Source organism: Phytophthora infestans, genomic scaffold (genome assembly GCF_000142945.1).
Source record: "Phytophthora infestans T30-4 supercont1.38 genomic scaffold, whole genome shotgun sequence".
Lineage (NCBI taxonomy): Eukaryota > Oomycota > Peronosporomycetes > Peronosporales > Peronosporaceae > Phytophthora > Phytophthora infestans.
The window spans coordinates 263914-282899 of NW_003303721.1; the positions used below are offsets into that span (position 1 = coordinate 263914).

Consider the following 18986-nt stretch of genomic DNA (forward strand, 5'->3'; position numbering starts at 1 on the left):
TTTTACCTTTAGGACTCAGTTGCCAGGGCTCGCGCGCTCCAGCCCACAAAATCCCGTGGGAGCGGCGTCCAAGATTGCTAAACCGTGGTAGCGCAGATGTCATTGTAGTCGGCGATAACACCGAGGCAACGGCATGTGTCCACTTCGCGAGCACAATGCCATAGACAACATTACCACACCGCGATTACACGCATGATAACGCGGTCGATGGAATCCCACGAGGAGAGCACGATACACGGGCTACGGAATAACTCGACTACGTGGAGACAGCAAACCACGGAATATCACCCTTCGTCTAGAATACAGGCGATGAGAGACCAACGCTAACGAAAGACCATATACCACGAAACCGGTGCAACCCACGTAAATGTTTGAGAGCAGAGAATAGTTAGCTATCAGGAAAGAGGCCGTACTAAAGTGCATGAGCCCAAAAGAGAGGGCGCATACCCACTAAGCAGCGTGAACCACGGGTGAGCAGGGAACCACGAAGCCAGGAAGAGCACGGAAGAGCATGGGCCGTTGAAGGACACAACTTCCAAACTGTAGTACGCTCCAAACCACAATATTATATGGGGCCGGATGCGACTACGGACATGTAAGTGGTTAAGTACACGAAGCCAAGCTCACAAAGCACGCGACAGTAAAAAAGCACTTAAATTTGCGGACACCTCATCCCCAGCAAACCATGCCACTCCGCCGCGCAGCGGCGGCGGCCGGCTAGTAACAGCACATACGACAGTGATCTTAGTAGCGTTTGCAATATTGTTTCGCGTCATGCCGTGGAGCTTTTTCAGCAACAATACGAACAGGCAATTAAGAACAAATTTTATCTGCAAGGTATGGCGATGCAGTTTGACGCCGGTATAGCCAAAATGCAGACTGTCAGTGGCAGGTGCCGCTGATGGCTAATCTTGTGGTTATTGAGCACTGGTGACCAGTCTGGTCAAAGTAAAATATATATTCTGATTAAAAAAATGCGAGCATGTTGAGATTTGCAAAAACATGTTTTTACTGAAAGAGGGCAGGCCAATAATTGGGATGCCCCTTAATTATTAGTGTAAATTTGCTAAATCCGGAATCCGGTAGATGAAGAATTCGGTACATAGAACATTATAAATATAAACTAAAGAAACCCAAGGTAATCCTAATAATATGAGCATCGGTCTAAAACCGAGAATCATAGTTGCTTCCACCATTCCGCATCATTTACGAAGACTCAAACCTCACCTCGACCGTGCGCTGTTTCGCTCTCGTTCGCTTTGTTCTCTAACCCTGGTACGAGAGTGTCTCGGGGGGGGGGGGGGCGTCACCCGTACCGGTAATCTACTTTACTTTTTGTCACCACTTCGAACCCACAGAACAATTAATTGGACGCATGCAGACTTAAGCTCGACTGGCATCTCGGTGGCACTAGCTCAATTGAAACATTTAACGGGACCCTGGGGTCCCATCTGGACCCTGGGGTCCCATCTGGACCCCGGGGCCCTCATCTCAAACCGGTAATACTCGGTACGTGTATATTATTTATTACCATGTTGCTCACCCTAATACTTCCGCTGCGAGCTAAAGAACTGTAGGATGGACGGTTGGTTTGACCGCAGCGATGTTTCTTTTCTTTTTCTAGGCCATCCTGAATTGCGTTTAGCCGATGGGCTGGACGTGCAGCAGAAGTTTCGTCGTCGGTCTGCACAACTCGCGCATTCGCAATAGCTTCAGGTACGTCTGGATAATAACTGAGGTACTGCTTTGGGATGGAGAAGTACTTCGCTGAGAGCGATTTCTGTTTTTTGGCTGACAGCTCTTTCTTGGGGTGTCGAGGAGCTGTACACTGGATAGTGAAGCCTCCCAAATACTATGAACGTTTGATCCAAATAGCTTCGACAACGCATTCTGGATACGACTAACATTACTGCTGTCCACCGTAGCAAAAACGATAGCCTCATCATCCGGCGTGTTTACAGTGCATATCCCTTTGTCAATTCCAAAAAGATAATTTGCTGTGTAGCCTGCAGGTGGGGGCATAAAATCTTTAGCGAGAAGAGTTCCCCATTCGACAAAAAATGGGCGATCAGGAGCGTTGTGGTCGATAAATATTCCATTGACACTTTTAACTTCATTCACCTTTTTAACCAAATCCATTGGTGTGTACAAATTGAGGCCGCGGGTGGCGCGGCGACACCCGATCGGCTATGTTGTGCGAGTGACCAGGTAGTAGGAAGCACAATACTACCTTCTTGTAGGGAATAATAATCGACAGCATTGCAAAAAACATCATCACTACTTTGGATTTGTTTTGACCAACGCAGTTGTCCAGCAAGCTGAAACTCACTTCAGCTGCAGTAACGCCATTGCATGCATTGCGTTGAATAGTTTTTAAATGGTACAAAAGACGGAGACTGCATAATACATCTGCATTTTTGTCTTGGCCACGTTCATCATAGAAATAAACGTTGTTGATTCCGTGGGTTATGTCGGCAACGACAAAGTTTTGAATCATTAAATTGCTGTTGAAATAGTCTGCAGACGGACGGGAATGGCCGTAGTACGGCATCGAAATTCCTCCACCATAATCATCTGCTTGTATCTGTACACGACAGTGTACATGTTCATCACCCTCAGAACGAATTTCATCACCGGGCATGGAATCAACGGTGTCCGGAATAATCTCATTCGGAATCGACTGGTTAGGTGCATGTAAAGTGATGTATTCTTTGATAAAGGAAGAAACAAATCGGCGCTGGGCGATGGCTTCGTCGATGTGTGTTTTTTTCTCGAGTAAAATTGCTTGTATCTCATCCTCCGATAGATCGGGTTGTTGAAGAAAAATATCGAGGCGAACACAGCAGTCACAAAGATCCTCAGCGGTTCTCGTAAGTCTCACGCCAGGGTAAATGTAATGTACGTATTGTGTAAAGCGAGAGTAGCTCATTGTTCTTGCGTCTGGGTGCTTACGCCTTACGTCATCTTCATAACGAGAATGGATAACTATCCACGTGACCTTTGGCTCGGTAAAATACTGCCGCGGTTTGCGGTGTGCGCACGAAAAGCCATCCTCCAATATCCAAGCCGAACAATGTGTCTTAAAACGTTCTAAAACTTCGTCACTGTATGCATGAGCTGGGGCTAAAGGTTCGCGTCTGGTATGAAAGTTTTCAACACCAGTCTCTTGCATTTTCTTCAGTCTTGCTATACGGCTGCCGCCTACAGGAAGAATCGCTCTAATTACACGCTCCGATAGACCCTGCCGCAGTATCTGTTGCACAACACCCTCCGATTGTTGCCATTCGGTACCTCCTTGACTTGTATCCAACGAGTCCCAGTCTTTCCTCATCTTCACAACTGTTTCTTCTCCTAGCAGCTGTACAGCACGAGAGTACGCAGCTGATTTCCTGTCTTTCTCTTTCGAAGCGGCCTTGTCGACTCAAACTTACCACCGTGACGTCTATCCATCGCGATCAGAGAAATAGGAGCTCTTCTTGGTTTGCGTCAGTTATGCAGACATTGGAGGCAACCAAAAATAAATAATTCCCAATACCGAAGGTTTTTTTTGCGTGACCCCGGGGTCCCGCCAATTGTTTCAATTGAAGAATGTGGGAGGGTTTTGAGTGAGATCAGCAACACAATAGTCTGATACTAATAAAACAAGAAACAGGGAGAGCCCGACGGTCCGCAAATGCAAGAAACACGGCCTTTTAGGCCGTGTTCTGTCAGCGTGCAATTTAAATTTGGCTGAGGCACCCCACGACCGGAATACCCTTAGCCGGGGAAAAAATGCTGGTTTCCGGCGCTATGACTACAAGGGTTTATATGTACTTAAGAAACACTTGGCTGCACCCCACGACAGGAACACATTTATCTAGGAATACAATGTTGGTTCCGGGCGCTATGACTACGGAAGGGTTCGTTACCTGACGTCACATCATCTTCAAACACTACAGACAAATCGTGTAGTATGAAGATGATGTGACGCCAGCATATATCTTCGCCTTTTCTTTTCAGGATTTGAATGTTCCGGGGAGACCGTAAATACAGTAAGGCTTTCATCATCATTTTCGATTCCACTCACTCGGCAATAGCATCCCCTGGCAGAAGACGAAATCATGCGATTCACTGTCTTGGCTGCTCTGCTCGTGGGCATCTTGGCCGCATGCTGCTCCAGTTACGCGATGGCTGAGGACAATACCATCGGTCGCCGTCTTAACAAAAAAAAGTTGCTGAAACCTCTACTCAATTTGTCTCCGGTCAAGTTGCTGACGTTTTGCTGAAGAAAGCGGCGAAGGTGGTCACTGCTGCTAAAGGAGATGAAGCTGCAATGAAGAAAGCTCTCGATCTCGCTTCTCTCGCGAAGGCCAGTGCGAAACTCACTGATGATGAAGTGGCAAAGGTGACGGCTATGGTGAAGGAGGCCAGGGGAGACGAAGCTCATACCATGAGATACATCCTTGGGTTTTTTCAGAAGGAAGGCAAGGCACTAAGTGACAAATCTACGGCCTTAGTGTCAGCTAAAATTGCGGATACTGTAAAGAAGAACCCCAAATCCTGGCCTCGCCTGCGCCAGTTCGCCAAGATTACCCTAGGTGTTAGTGTCGGTTTGGCCGCGTACGGCGCTTACAAGATGGCGTTCGACAAGAAAGCGCCAGCCGATTCGACCACTTCTACTACGACAGGTTAGAGTCGACGCTGTCAATCTAAACCGTTGTGTTGGTGACGTTATCGATATGGATGAATCCGTAATACACGCATACAATGACGAAGTGACCGAGTTATTATCCAAACCGCCTTGATTTTTTATTCGAGGGGTGACAAAATAACAACATAAGCTTAATCCGTTTTGCACTAATAACATGGTGTGTTTATCTATTTTCGATGCTGCATTTTAATCCGAAGTTAGGAGTCCTTATACATATACCGGTACTTAAGTAATCAATACCGCACGTTAGGACGTATAAAAATGTAGTTGTTCATTCACGGGCAAAGCGCATTTGGGTGCAGCATACGATATTGACCTTGCTCTACATTTGGGAGCCTAGAGCTTCCTTATTATTAATAATAGTTTTTCCCGTGAAACGCCCCATCACCAGAGCTCCACTTGGTGACCCCTCTATTAATATAACTACTCTTTGAAAAGTCACGTTGCATTACAGTTTTAGAATACAGAGAAAACGTTTTCTCTGTCGGCGATCTAGTGAACAGTCGCGTCCAAATCCCATTTTTCCGCCACGAAAGACTGGGTTTCATTTTTCTCAAGGATGCAACGCTTCTGGCAGTCTTTGGTGATCATTGCTATCTCCGTGATAGTATCCACTGTCGCTGCCATCTCCCAGGCAAAGTCAGCGCTGATCTCCAGCTTCGCCGCAACTCCAACTAGTATTCTCAACATGGATCCGAGCGACATTGTTAACGGACAATTTGGCGCAGTACCGCCAATCACAAGCGCATCGAGTGCTAGCAACGTCGTGGACTGGCTTGTCACAATGGACGAGATCTTTTCTCGCGTAGCAACCGGGGGATTGACCTCACTGCCCCCAAACGGGTTTGTCGCCATGATCAAAATGGAAACTGAGATCGTGTCTTCCCCGAGCTTACTCAACAATGCCGAGGTGCTGAAGGCCCAGCTGCATGTACTTCCATCACTCTGGAGTATTGGCTTCTGGTACAGATCTGTGAGTGAATGGAAAACACTTTTCGGCAGTATCTTTGACGAAGCTGTTAGCGCTGCTAAGCTGGCACAAGACACCACTTGCTACGACGCTGCGGTGAATGTTACCTCGCTAATAATTCGCTTCACCAAAGACCAGGTCTTCTGGGACGGCGAAGACCACGGCGACAGCGTGGAGCTACAGGGGCAAAACAAAGACTACTTGGCCTATTTGCCCGAGCTAGTAGAGGCGTTGTCGAAGAAGGAAGACTTTACCCTCACAGAGGCTCAGCTTCGCACATTCATGGCGACGAAGATGCCATCCAAGACAGAGGGCATGAACACGGCGGTGGCGTTCCCTGTGTATGTGGACACCAGCATCTACAAAGCCTCAGACGCGGCGGCGCTCGCCAAACTTGTCGAGTTTGAAGCTAGCTGAGCCAAGTTTCGTTTGATCCTTCCATCGAAAGCCCTAGGCTGTCAGGATACAGCACCCAGCTGTAGCAACGCAGTCGCATTTTGCATTTTTTTAATAGCAAAGAGAGCAACAATATGATGAGAGTTAACGTGCGGTGTAATATTCGCTATACGCGCCTGCTTATCATTACTTTATTGCAAACCAGCCCAAACAATCTAGCTCGTCGAAACGCCATTTCTGCAAAAGGAGACGGAAGGTATGCCGCAGCCGTCCGATGACGAAATACACGTGCTGGTGGTGCTGTCGGTCCTACAGCAAGTTGCATCGATCAAGAAGAATCTTCGATGCAATGGAATGAACACTGAAGCAATATCTTATGAGCGTTGGCTCAAAATCTTGCCAGCTTCTACGACTTTAATTGGAGTTATAAATATGCTCCAACCATGGGGGGTGTCTTCAATTTTATCGATAAAAGTACCGTACGAAGTTTGGAAGGCATGAGACCGAGATTCCCTTACCAGATTATTTTGCTGATGTTGAGTTGAGACCTCTCCACGAGTTGAATGAGCGAACACATAGGCGTTTCTTCGATGGCAAGTCTATCCTGGATACATGGGAAATCGTACATCCTCCTCCTGCATCACATGTGTACTGACTGATGTGCAAGTAAACATGTACAAGGCCATCGCGGAGAAAGGACAAGTTGTGTGTGCTGCAGAAGAGCTGGACGTGAAAGATGAAGATGACTTTTCTGGTAGCTCAGGGCGCTTGACTATATTGTAGCTAGCAGTAAACTCCGGTTACAGTGTAGAATTCCTACACTACTACTTCAGACGGGACCATAGGAATGCGATAAAATAGTGTTAAGCTTAGAAGCTGGTAATTGCATCATTGTCCTTAATTACTCAAGAATGAAAAGACAAGCGAATTTAAAGATACAAACAAACGGGAGTTCGTTCGTAACTTGTAGTATAAGTGTAAGCTGTTCCTATGCTGTATACAATGGTACTGTAGGAAGCACCTACACTCCTGGACACTATTATGCGACCACCTCGTCGAGCGCCCCAAAATTTATCATTTTAAGGCCCGGCTTTAACAAAGTAGAGATTATTTTCATGTACTCATCATAAGATGCTTTGAGCACTCTCAACACGAATTAGACTAATCATGTTACAGTAAAGATTAGTACAGTAGCCGGGCTTTGTACCTGGGTATTGTTGCTGTTATGGCCGTTGCGAACGCGATAGAGTTTGTCCCCGCTGAACATGATCCACTAATCGACTCAGACGATCTTGCAAATTCCGAGCGTATTGCCGATGTTCGTCATCTCAGGGGAATCCAGAAGACGAATGATGAGGAAAGAGTGGGTCTGCTTGGTATGCCACACACGTCATGCGTCCTCTTAGCTTAGCAACCAGAATTCACAAAAGATTCTCGACGCGGCAAAGGATGACAGGCCGTTGCCCAAGCGGGCGAAGGCGCTCATTTTTCTTGCTGGGCTTGGCGCGCCGCTGATGCTGGTGTCAAAATATCCCAAGCGCAACTCGATTCAAAATAATCGAAAGGTTACTGGATAATAAAGTCGTTTAACCTTTATTGATCGTGTAAAAGAGGGTTACGTTCTAATTGCCTCGACAAGTTTGCAAGTATTAACCTTTCAGTTACGCTCGTCGTTTGCGTTTAGTGGGTAGGTTATACGAATCCAGGGGCACCGATACCACCGCCGACTGAATAGCGTCATCTCGTTTGGATTTCTTCGAGTCGTGGACGAGATCGTCCCATTTTAGTAGCGTATGTGTCATTCGATCTCGGAGGTCATTAATCCGTTGTAGCACCTCACGCTGAGGCTGTAAATTTAAAGAATCGGATGGAGCGTGTACCTCCAACGTAGAGTGCTGTTCCCAGTCGTCCAATAATGGTTTAAAACGCTTTCGTATGCGCAATGCACCGTCAGCTAGAGTTCGATACAGTGCGTCGTTCTCCGAAGATTCCTCGCATACCTGCTTGGACACTTCAATTGTCAGCTGATACGACGAGCTACCGAGTCCATAGGCCTGCACAATGTCGTTTATATCCATGCCATCTTCAGCAACTTCGCCTTCGCTGGTATCGAAGGCGTCGTCTCCTTCCTCTCCCACACTCTCCCACTCGACATCCTCCTGCTCTTCCGCATCTACTGGCGTTGTTGCCCATAGCGTATCATCGTTCCCACTCTCTTCAGCATTGCCCCGTTCATCACTGTGTTCCGTACTAAGAGGCATATTCACAGTACTCGAGGCTAAAGTCGACTTCTCCTCGGTATCGTCCTCCATGTGGAAGGCATCCAGCGTCGGCACCAAGATCTCGAACACACGATTCATCTCGACCAGCACCTGCTCCATCTCTGGCACATACCGCTTCATCTCTCGATCTCGCTGTTGTTTCTTGGCATTTCTCACTCGCTCTCGATGTCGTCGCGTGTTCACTTCTCGCTCCCTGACCTCTTGCTGTCTCTCACGTTCATGAGGGAATCTATACCCTTTACCCTCTAGCACACTATACGCTGCCACTATGGAGGGATATCTGTCCCCAAAGTCCTGTTTCCACGTCTCAATCAGCCCCAATACCATCGTTAACTGCTGCGAGTCGCGATTTCTGGCTCTTAAAGCTTTCGACACGTTGCCATTCGGGTCTTCACCTGCTGCTAGCAGCAACTGGCCAAAGAATGAGGACGTTTGTGTTGCTATAAGCGCTCGGAACACTGTCGATCGTTTGAAAATTTCTTGACAAAGCTGTACCGCCTGCAAAAATAAATATTTTTTTAAGGAATTGTCAATAGTAGAAATGGCACAAAGATTAAGATGATAAACGGACCCTGGAGAAGACAGTAGGCGACGTTTTTGCGCGCTTAAGTTGGTGCAGGATCGCTGCGTGGAGTCTTCGAATGTATTGAGACTGCACTGGGGCTTCTGCGTCGCGTAGAATTTGCTTGAGCTGCTTTAGACATTTCTCTGGGTCGTTTTCGGCAGACTGAAAACGTTTGTGACGCCCACCGCGGCCTCTGGGCCGGTTATGGGTGACGCTAGATACACGGAAGTAACCGTTTAGTGCCTCATCGAATCGAGTGGCCTCGTTCTCGCTGTTGAGCGCCTGGATGCCAACCACATTCTCGTCTCGATTTGGGTTCATGCTTTTGTGTTGTCAGCTGAAATATTACTTGGTCATTAAAGCGAGGTTTTTATTGTTTTTGATGAGTGCCGAGCAGTGTTGATGTGGTCCATAAACTTGGTGCACATGGCGGTACCTATTTCTTCTTCACGCGCTGTGAATCTGGAAAGCAAAGTGGCGAAGCATGCCAATCTGTCGCTATAAAGCTAGCTTGAAAAATCTGTGCTATTTCCAATCTACGTTTCATGTCAGATGTAAAGCTTTTTTTTAAGAGCGACAAAATCATCGTTATTATTTCGTTTCGAATAAAAAATTCTTACGTTTTTTTTGTGGTCTACAGCTGGTCTACTCGATGATAGGGGCCTTGGTAGAACCAACAAGCGATCTAAGTGTCCATTACTTATCTGCAATAGGTGCACTCGGGAGTGTCGAAACTTCACAACTTCACCTGCATCCCAGACCACAAATCTTGTCACTGTCCATAATTGGTGTCGGATACGGGGTGCAATACAGAGCACTGTCTGGCCATCGCCTCCAAATCTTTCTCTCATTGTTTGTTGGATCAACTTGTCCGATTCCTGGTCCACATTGGCAGTGGCCTCGTCCATCACGATCACCTTGCTGTCCCGAATGAGCGCTCGTGCAATGCAAAGTAGCTGTCGCTGTCCAACAGACAGGTTGTCGCCCTTCTCGGCCACCTCAAAGTCAAGTCCTTTGCCCCACGTCGACACTGTGCCATGTAAATGCACCTTACGCAGCGCTTCCCACAACTGGAAAGCAAAGTGGCGAAGCATGCCAATCTGTCGCTATAAAGCTAGCTTGAAAAATCTGTGCTACTTCCAATCTACGTTTCATGTCAGATGTAAAGCTTTTTTTTAAGAGCGACAAAATCATCGTTATTATTTCGTTTCGAATAAAAAATTCTTACGTTTTTTTTGTGGTCTACCGCTGGTCTACTCGATGATAGGGGCCTTGGTAGAACCAACAAGCGATCTAAAGTGTCCATTACTTATCTGCAATAGTGCACTCGGAGTGTCGAACTCCACAACTTCACCTGCATCCAAGACCACAATCTTGTCACTGTCCATAATTGTGTCGATACGGTGTGCAATACAGAGCACTGTCTGGCCATCGCCTCCAAATCTTTCTCTCATTGTTTGTTGGATCAACTTGTCCGATTCCTGGTCCACATTGGCAGTGGCCTCGTCCATCACGATCACCTTGCTGTCCCGAATGAGCGCTCGTGCAATGCAAAGTAGCTGTCGCTGTCCAACAGACAGGTTGTCGCCCTACTCGGCCACCTCAAAGTCAAGTCCTTTGCCCAAGTACGACCAGCCATCGAGCAACACGCCGAGAAGTACACTGGGTGAACGTGACGAGCGATTAAGGGAGGACATCCTAAAGAACAACTCGCTTCCAGACTACGATAATGCGTTCGAAGATACGCAGGAGGGCGAAAATACAACCATTGTTGAGCATTGTGATGATCAAGGTTATGACGAAGATGATTCTCAAGTTGATGAGGATTCTCAAGTTGATGACGACCACGATAATCGCACGGCTGATGTTTCTCAGATGGAAGTAGGAGATTCTCTAAGTGACAATGACGCAGAGTCGGTGACTGAATTTGATGAACATGATGGGCATGAGTTTGATACAGATGATGGACTGGACGTTAGTCATGTGTCGGATTTAGCACCGGTAAATGATAGCGAGGAGAGCGAATGCAACGGCTACGACTGCTTGTTCGACCCGAGTGACGAAATAGAAGGCGCCCATGAAGGCATGAGTGATGAAATGGATGATCCACCAGGACCCGGAGGTGGTGTTCTCGCGATTCCTCAGCAGTTACTAGTGGGCAAGGTGCATCCGAGAGATGAAGAAGTTCGCCGTGCGCAAGACCGGAAGCGTACCAAGGTCGGAGCGAAGCGTGCAACAGCAGCACGACGACCAGGACTGCGCGAAGTTATAAATACTCGCAAACCCGAACGATACGAAGACTTTGCGGTGTACTCAGCTTTCAAGGCACTGCATGTAGATCGCCGTGGCAAAGGTGGACTGCGCGCAAGTGACATCAAGATACCACGAAACTACAGAGAGGCAATGAGATCAAAGCAAGCAAGTTTCTGGAAGGAGGCTATGGACAAGGAGATGGCTTCACTGAAGTCCAAGGACGTGCTGTTGCAGATTCCAAGAACAGAGATGCCAGCAGGACAGCATGCTATCAAGACTATGTGGGTTTTTGACGTGAAAACCGATCATTTAGGATACATTGTGACCTTCAAAGCACGTGTCGTGGCCCGAGGAGGTAAGCAACGTTTCGGAATCGAATTTACGGACACATTCTCACCGGTTGCACGCATGGCGACATTCAGAATGTTTGTTGCGGTATGCATCATTCTAAATCTAGTGATCTACCAGGGCGACGTAAACACAGCGTACCTCAATGCTGCGCTTGGAATAAAGCAGTATTTGGAGGAAGTCCAGGGCTACCCTTGCGAGGATGGCGGGATAGTTTACATCATCAACAAGGCACTGTACGGACTACGCCAGTCCGGAAGAGAGTGGAATTCAGAGGTGAATAGTTGGTTCGTGAACTATGGGTTCAAGCAGTGCAAGACTGAGCCATGCCTCTACTTTTACAACAAAGATGGCGAGTTTGCCATGGTTCTCCTCTACGTCGACGACATCTTGTGCGCGACCAAGAGTGAAGAATTTAAGAAGAAGATGTTTGAGAAGCTGGACAAGAGCTATGGTTTGAAGGACCAAGGTCTACTCAACACATATTTGGGCGTGCAGGTGGAACAGAGTGAGGACTCCATCAAAATACACCAGACCAAGTATTGTGACGAGATTATTGAGCGCTTTCACTTCAGTGGTGCGCATTCCAGTAGGATCCCGATGGAGACGACTTTGCGTCTTACCGTGAAGGACACTGACACAAACCAGCGCAAGCAAGTGGCTGCGAACGGCAAGAACTTTCCGTATCGTGAACTGGTAGGGTCGCTAATGTACCTGACGACCTGCACTCGCCCAGACCTAGCGTTTGCTGTTGGACAACTCAGTCGCTACGTTCAAAATCCTACGCAGCAGAACATTGGCGCTGCCAAGAGAGTGCTGCGGTACCTAATCGGAATCAAAACCCAAGGGATAGTGTACACCCGTGCCAAAGCAGCAGAGCAAGACAAGGAACTAATTATCGACGGCTACTGTGACTCGGATTGGGGGAACGACCCCGATACACGCAAAAGCATAACAGGTTTTGTCCACTGTATGGCCGGTGGAGCGATATCCTGGGCGTCGAGGCGCCAGAGCATTGTTGCTCAATCTACCGCAGAGGCGGAGTACGTAGCTGCGTGCGAGGCTTGTATGGAAGGGCCAAGGATTACGCAACGTGCTAATCCAAGTTTTCCCAGACTTGAAGACCAATTTTCGCATGGGAATTGACAACCAGGCCGCCTACGTTATGGCGACGAACCCGACCTACAGTCGCAGAACGCGACACATCGAGCTACGCTGGCACTACATCAGAGACCAAGTAGCTAAACGAACCGTGGATTTGTGGAAGGTCAAAACTGAGGTGAACCCTTCCGACATAATGACAAAGGCACTGGCTGGCGAGCGACTCGAGGTATTGTGCGCCATGATCGGTTTGTCTAAGCAGCATCTTCCTCAGTGACCGATTCACTTCGGAGGAGGGCGTGTTGGAAACCGCATTCAGGTTGAAGCAGAATGAGTTCTTTACATCGTCTTTTGGAACTAGCTAGCAGAGTGATGGTCAGAAAGGCAGCCCAGTGCGGAATCGCCGCACTGCTGCCAGTCCGAAAGTTTCCTTTAACCCAACAAGTTGTGTGTGAGTGCGTTAGATCTGTGTTCTTTGAGACGCTTCATCACTATCACTTTCTGCATCATCGAAAGCACCATCCTGCACAAACTCATCGAAAGTCTGCAGCCACTTGTTCACCTTCGACTTGAAGGCACTCCCATAGCGGTCCTTGTACTTGATGTTTTCATTTACCTTCACATCTGCAACGAAGCCTTTCTGATGCTCGGTAGGGAAGTACACTGACAACATCTTCTTGATAGCCGATCAAAAAAGCCACTTTGCAGTTCGCACTTAGTTTCTTGCGCATTGTGGCCGGTGTATGACAGTACACCAGAGATCTAAACGCGCGGATGTGATGAAGATCTGGCTTCGTACCGTACATCATCTCGTACGGGGTTCGCCCTGCTCCCTTACAGAAGACTCGATTCTTTAGATAGACCGCAGTCTGTAGAGCATGCGTCCAAAACGATTTCGGAAGCCCCGAGTCGTGCATCATAGTCTTGACCATGTTTATCAGTGTCTGATGTGTCCTCTCCACCAAGTTCAGCTGTGAAGATTTTGGACCAACCTTCGTGTGGACAATTCCTTTCTCAGCATACCAGCTCTCCATTGAGTTGTTGCGGAATTCCTTGCCTTTGTCCGTGAGAACTTGCTTCACTGGCCCAATGTTGGCATCGTTCTCGCCACGAGCTGCAGCATCCCACCGTCGAGTGATCACTGTATCAACACGACGTCCGTGTTGCCGCTCGGCCCAGGCAATGTATTGCTTCATGTATCCATTCACCTCGCCTTCAGTCTTCGACTTCAGCAGGTATGTCGTAATGAAACGAGAGAAACCATCCATTATGACTAACACTGCACTGTACTGTGTGCCGTTGTGAAGTCCAGGTATCAGTAAATCGGCAAACACTAAGTCGTTCACTTTCTCGATGTTCCGCTCCAACTTCTTTCGGAAGGTTTTGCGTCTCTGCTTGCCGAAATGGCAGTCAGCGCAATCCATCTTCCCACGCTTCTTCAGCATGATGCCCTTGGCCAATCCACGGCCGACCATAAGGCGAATGTACTCCGGGCATGTGTGCCCCAGACGCGCATGCCAGACGTCGATGTCCTCGACTCCATCCGTCACCGCAAAATTTGCCACTACCTGCTTCCTAACAGCAGTAGACTTCTTGTTGACTTGAACGCCACCGATGTTGTGCGCGTCAAATGTCCACAGTCGATGTTCATGCTTTGCTCGAATTACCTCCGTGTTGTCCTTCGACATACCAAATAGCAGTGTCGTCTGATCCCACGACATCTTGAAGCCTTGCTCCAGTGCTTGTCCAGGTGAGAACAGGTTACAACCAGCTTTCGGCACGTATAACACATCTTCGACAAAAGCAAATACCATCTCTTCGTCTATCATGGTCGCGAGCAAAATCGTCCCAAAGCCTTCTGCTTGGGCGTCGACACCGTCCGCGAAGCCCGAAATTGTCGGGTTCCAGTCGCTGTCTTCCATGTTATTCAGTACCGTAAAGTACTCCTTGCTCGCCACAATATGGGCGTTGGTCCCACTGTTGAAATACCAACGACTGGAATCGTAGTCCTTCGCCACTCGCTTCACTACTTCTCCCAACACCACTTCACGCTTGTGCATGCGTGTATCCTCAACGGTCGCATCCGCTGTAACTTGAGCCGCGGGCTTGACATCAGACCGTGCCATCTTTGCCTTTGCACTCTTCTTCTCCCTGGTTTGTCCTCCAGGTCCGGACATTGATGCTTGTAGTGGCCCTTACCACCGCAGTTGAAGCACTCGACGTCTGCCTTTGCCGTTCTCTTCTTGTTTGCATCTCCCGTAGTCTTGTTCTGACTACTCTTCAGTCCGCTAGAAGCCTTGCCTTGCTTTTTCTTGCCTTGGTTATTGCCAAATGCACTTTTCTCCCAGTCCTTACTGCGAGTCTCAGCGGTGAGAATCAATTCTCGTACAAGAGCGGGTGTGTACTTGGCTCATATTCGAGCTAAATAGCACTTTTCTACGAAGCTCGTTGTAGCAAACCTGCGCTGGCAGGCTTCGCAGCAACATGTCGACCATCTGAAGGTTGCTCAATGGTGATCCGAGCTCTGCGAGCTCGTTCCTAATGCGAAACATCGCATACAAATGCCCTCGCACGTCACCATTCGCGCGCAGGTGAGTCCTGTGTAGCTCGCCCTGCAGGCGATACACCTTCTGCGCCTTGGTGGCGTCGTTGTTCTTCCCTTCGTAGATCTTGCACAGTTCCGCCCACATATCGGTCCCAGTCTCCTGGTCCATCAGCTGTTGAGTGAGCCTCGTTGTCAGCGAGTCTAAGATCAGCATCTGGATCTTCGCTTGCTTTTTTGTGTGCTCATCCTTCTGGTCTTGACTCCACGAAGCGTCTTCTGTCACGTTGCCGACAGCAATCTGCTCCAGCAGACTCTTCTGGAATGCCACCACCATGGTCTTCTTGTAGAAAGGCCAATTCTCTCCCCCCCAGTTCACTGGGTTTCCGGATGAGTTGATGTGGAACTTCTTGTCCTTCTTTCTGCTGTGTCGGTCGTCTTCGGAGTCGCTTGAGGATGACATCTTGTTGCTTGAGTGTCGTTTACTAACGTGTAGCGCTGTAGGTTGCTTGTATTTGGGCTCAGAACCCTAACAGAACACGATCTAGCGCACTCACACACAACTTGTTGGGTTAAAGGAAACTTTCGGACTGGCAGCAGTGCGGCGATTCCGCACTGGGCTGCCTTTCTGACCATCACTCTGCTAGCTAGTTCCAAAAGACGATGTAAAGAACTCATTCTGCTTCAACCTGAATGCGGTTTCCAACATCTGGAAAGCAAAGTGGCGAAGCATGCCAATCTGTCGCTATAAAGCTAGCTTGAAAAATCTGTGCTACTTCCAATCTACGTTTCATGTCAGATGTAAAACTTTTTTTAAGAACGACAAAATCATCGTTGTTATTTCGTTTCGAATAAAAAATTCTTACGTTTTTTTTGTGGTCTACAGCTGGTCTACTCGATGATAGGGGCCTTGGTAGAACCAACAAGCGATCTGAAGTGTCCATTACTTATCTGCAATAGTGCACTCGGAGTGTCGAACTCCACAACTTCACCTGCATCCAAGACCACAATCTTGTCACTGTCCATAATTGTGTCGATACGGTGTGCAATACAGAGCACTGTCTGGCCACCGCCTCCAAATCTTTCTCTCATTGTTTGTTGGATCAACTTGTCCGATTCCTGGTCCACATTGGCAGTGGCCTCGTCCATCACGATCACCTTGCTGTCCCGAATGAGCGCTCGTGCAATGCAAGTAGCTGTCGCTGTCCAACAGACAGGTTGTCGCCCTTCTCGGCCACCTCAAAGTCAAGTCCTTTGCCCCACGTCGACACTGTGCCATGCAAATGCACCTTACGCAGCGCTTCCCACAACTCCGTGTCACTTTTGTCCGCATGTGGGCTCAAATTCAAACGCAGCGAGCCACTGAACAGCATAGGATCTTGCGGAATAATTGTCAATTTCGAGCGTAGTTGACTCAGTGTAATAGTTGAGATATCCACAATGTCAATGAGAACTCGACCGCTGTTCGGGAACTCCACGACGCGAAAGAGTACACTCATCAGTGAGCTCTTTCCGGACCCCGTTCGACCGCATATTCCAATCTTTTCGCCGCTTTTAACGGAAAAGGACACGCTCTTGAGTACGATCGGTAGGTCTCTTCGGTACTGTAGTGTGACATTTTCAAAGACGATACTGCCGCAGCGAGGCCACTCTGGAGAAAGGGCGTCTTTGCTTGTAGGAGCGCACTCGTCTCCCTCCTCGTCAAGTGAGCCGTAGTGCGCAATACGCTCAAAGCACGTCATGATGCTCTCCACACGAGTCGAAAGCGTCGTCATCCTCTGGAAGCTGGACGACAGCTGTGCTGCGTAGGTTAAGCTCAGGCGTGCAGCGGCAGCTCCCATCGTCGATTTATTCGCAACAGCTAGAAGAGCAACGGAGCATAAAATGGCAGATACAAACCAATCTGTCCGCATATCAAACCATCGGGATGCCACCTGCGTTATAAAGTTGAACTTGATGTTGTTGTCGAGAAGTTCTTCGCATCGCTTTGCGAAAGCACCAGTCATGTTGTAAGATCGATCTGTGTCCAGCCCTGCAATCGTCTCGGACACCAAGTTGAGAAAAGGAGATCGCGTCACACTGTCAAGCCTCTTTAGCTCAAGAGCTGAAGATAAGTAGACCTTCGCGGCAAACCAACAACCATAGCCCACGGGAAGATACACGAGTAGTACAAATGGATTTAAAGCGGCGCAGACGATGAAGGACGCCACTTGGAAAACACACAGCAGGAGCCACATCCCCCAGTACGGCAACGGGTTGTCAACCTCGTCCAGATCTCTTGAGAATCGATTCAGAATTCGTCCAATGGGAGTCACGTCGAAGAACGTTGGGATCGGCGCAGCCAGCACTTTGCGAAGATACTTGAGGTGAATCTTAATCGAGCACGTCATGAAAGTCCGGATGAAGAAGAGGCATCGTGCGAAGACAAGCAAAGACGCAATCACAACTATCCCCGCGTAAACGCCCAATGAGCTCATTTGCGATAAGTTTACAGAGCCTCGAGACCATTGACTCAGAAACCAATCGCAGAAAAACAGGGCAGCTTGGGCAACAGTAAAGAGAGCAACAATGGCCCCGCAAAGCACTCGTCCATCCCATTCGGAAGCAGACAGATAGTCGAGGTACGTCTGGATGCGAACGGAACCTATTCGCCTCTCTTCTTGAGTGACCAGCTTTCGTGACGATACCTTCTCAATGTCGGCTACTTTACTCCCATCGAAAACTGGCTCCTTGGCGCTTGGATCGATGCTTTCGTCATTCGATACATCACTTGCTTTGTTCGTTGGTGGTGTCAGTAGGAACGAGAGGTCCCGTTCGAGTTCCGCCAAAGAGCCGTCGCCCACAATCTTTCCGTCGGACATGACCAATATCCTGTGCGCAAAGCGCAACAAGTGGTAGTGTGAGTTTAACACTAAAACACGAGTTTTATCCTGCGCAATGCCATCAATGCCATCGAGAAAAACTCGATTCGCCACATGTACGTCGAGCGCACTCAGCGGATCCAACACCACGAAATCGAATCTACGAGCTCGATACATAGCACGAGCTAAGGAAACCCGCGCCTTTTGTCCACCGCTCAAATTGATACCCCTCTCGCCAATTTCTGTCTGGTCTCCCTGGCCCAGCATTTTAAAATCAGATTCTAGTTGACACGCCTTGGTGTACACTTCGATAGTGATCCTTATCGTATGGCTCACCAAAAAGGATGTTGTTGCGTACTGTCTGGTTCTGGATCCACGCTTGCTGGCTTGCATATACTACACTGCCCTGAACTTCACGCACTCCACGGACTTGTGTCATCTCTCCCAGGATAGCATTGACGAGGCTGGACTTGCCACTCCCAACCGCCCCGACTACAATGGTTAGTGTTCGAGGCATGAGTGTCAGGTTGATGTTGGATAGTGTTGGTATTGCAGACTCGTCGTCCCATTTGAAATCTGCACCTTCTATCGAGATTAGCGGTTCTTGTCCTCCAGTTATTTCGTTGCCGCTGCTGTCGATGACTTCATCGGCCGAGAGAAACTCTGACAAACGCTTTGTGTGCCACAGCTTCAGCTACTGAACCGACGCATCCGCAAAGACACTGAACGGAGTTCGACATGCGGTCGTAAGTGCCACAATAAAAAAGGCCGATGCCACATCCAGCCCATCACCGACTATGATTGTCGTTGCGAAAGCAAACCAAATTAAGAAGAGTGGGCGCTAGAAATATAAGCACTGCGCTTGCAAGACGCAGATGGTTAAACTTCCGTAACAAGGAATCTCCTGCTCTCGAATATCACGAATCAAGTTGTTTGCCACATCTTCCCAGCCGTAGAGCTTCACCACTCGAACGCCTT

The 18986-nt window shown here is 48.4% G+C and overlaps 4 protein-coding genes across 4 annotated transcripts; 1 reads left to right on the top strand and 3 right to left on the bottom strand.

Moving 5' to 3' along the window:
• Positions 1-2117: 2117 nt before the first annotated feature.
• On the bottom strand, positions 2118-2929 carry PITG_15020 (cleavage inducible protein; the record flags this gene model as incomplete). Its single annotated transcript, XM_002898155.1, has 3 exons — positions 2118-2121; positions 2178-2584; positions 2651-2929. 3 exons carry the CDS (start codon positions 2927-2929, stop codon positions 2118-2120), a joined length of 690 nt encoding a protein of 229 aa, XP_002898201.1.
• Positions 2930-5178: 2249 nt separating this feature from the next.
• Positions 5179-6077, top strand: PITG_15021 (uncharacterized protein; the record flags this gene model as incomplete). The annotated part of the gene is made up of 1 exon (XM_002898156.1): positions 5179-6077. The coding sequence occupies one exon, from the start codon at positions 5250-5252 to the stop codon at positions 6075-6077; it is 828 nt and encodes a 275-aa protein (XP_002898202.1).
• A 1640-nt stretch (positions 6078-7717) lies between these two features.
• Positions 7718-9224, bottom strand: PITG_15022 (uncharacterized protein; the record flags this gene model as incomplete). The annotated part of the gene is made up of 5 exons (XM_002898157.1): positions 7718-8154; positions 8197-8218; positions 8393-8836; positions 8910-9065; positions 9126-9224. The coding sequence occupies 5 exons, from the start codon at positions 9222-9224 to the stop codon at positions 7718-7720; spliced, it is 1158 nt and encodes a 385-aa protein (XP_002898203.1).
• A 6814-nt stretch (positions 9225-16038) lies between these two features.
• On the bottom strand, positions 16039-18447 carry PITG_15023 (canalicular multispecific organic anion transporter, putative; the record flags this gene model as incomplete). Its single annotated transcript, XM_002898158.1, has 5 exons — positions 16039-16309; positions 16363-16943; positions 17022-17834; positions 17913-18193; positions 18315-18447. The coding sequence occupies 5 exons, from the start codon at positions 18445-18447 to the stop codon at positions 16039-16041; spliced, it is 2079 nt and encodes a 692-aa protein (XP_002898204.1).
• Positions 18448-18986: the final 539 nt, after the last annotated feature.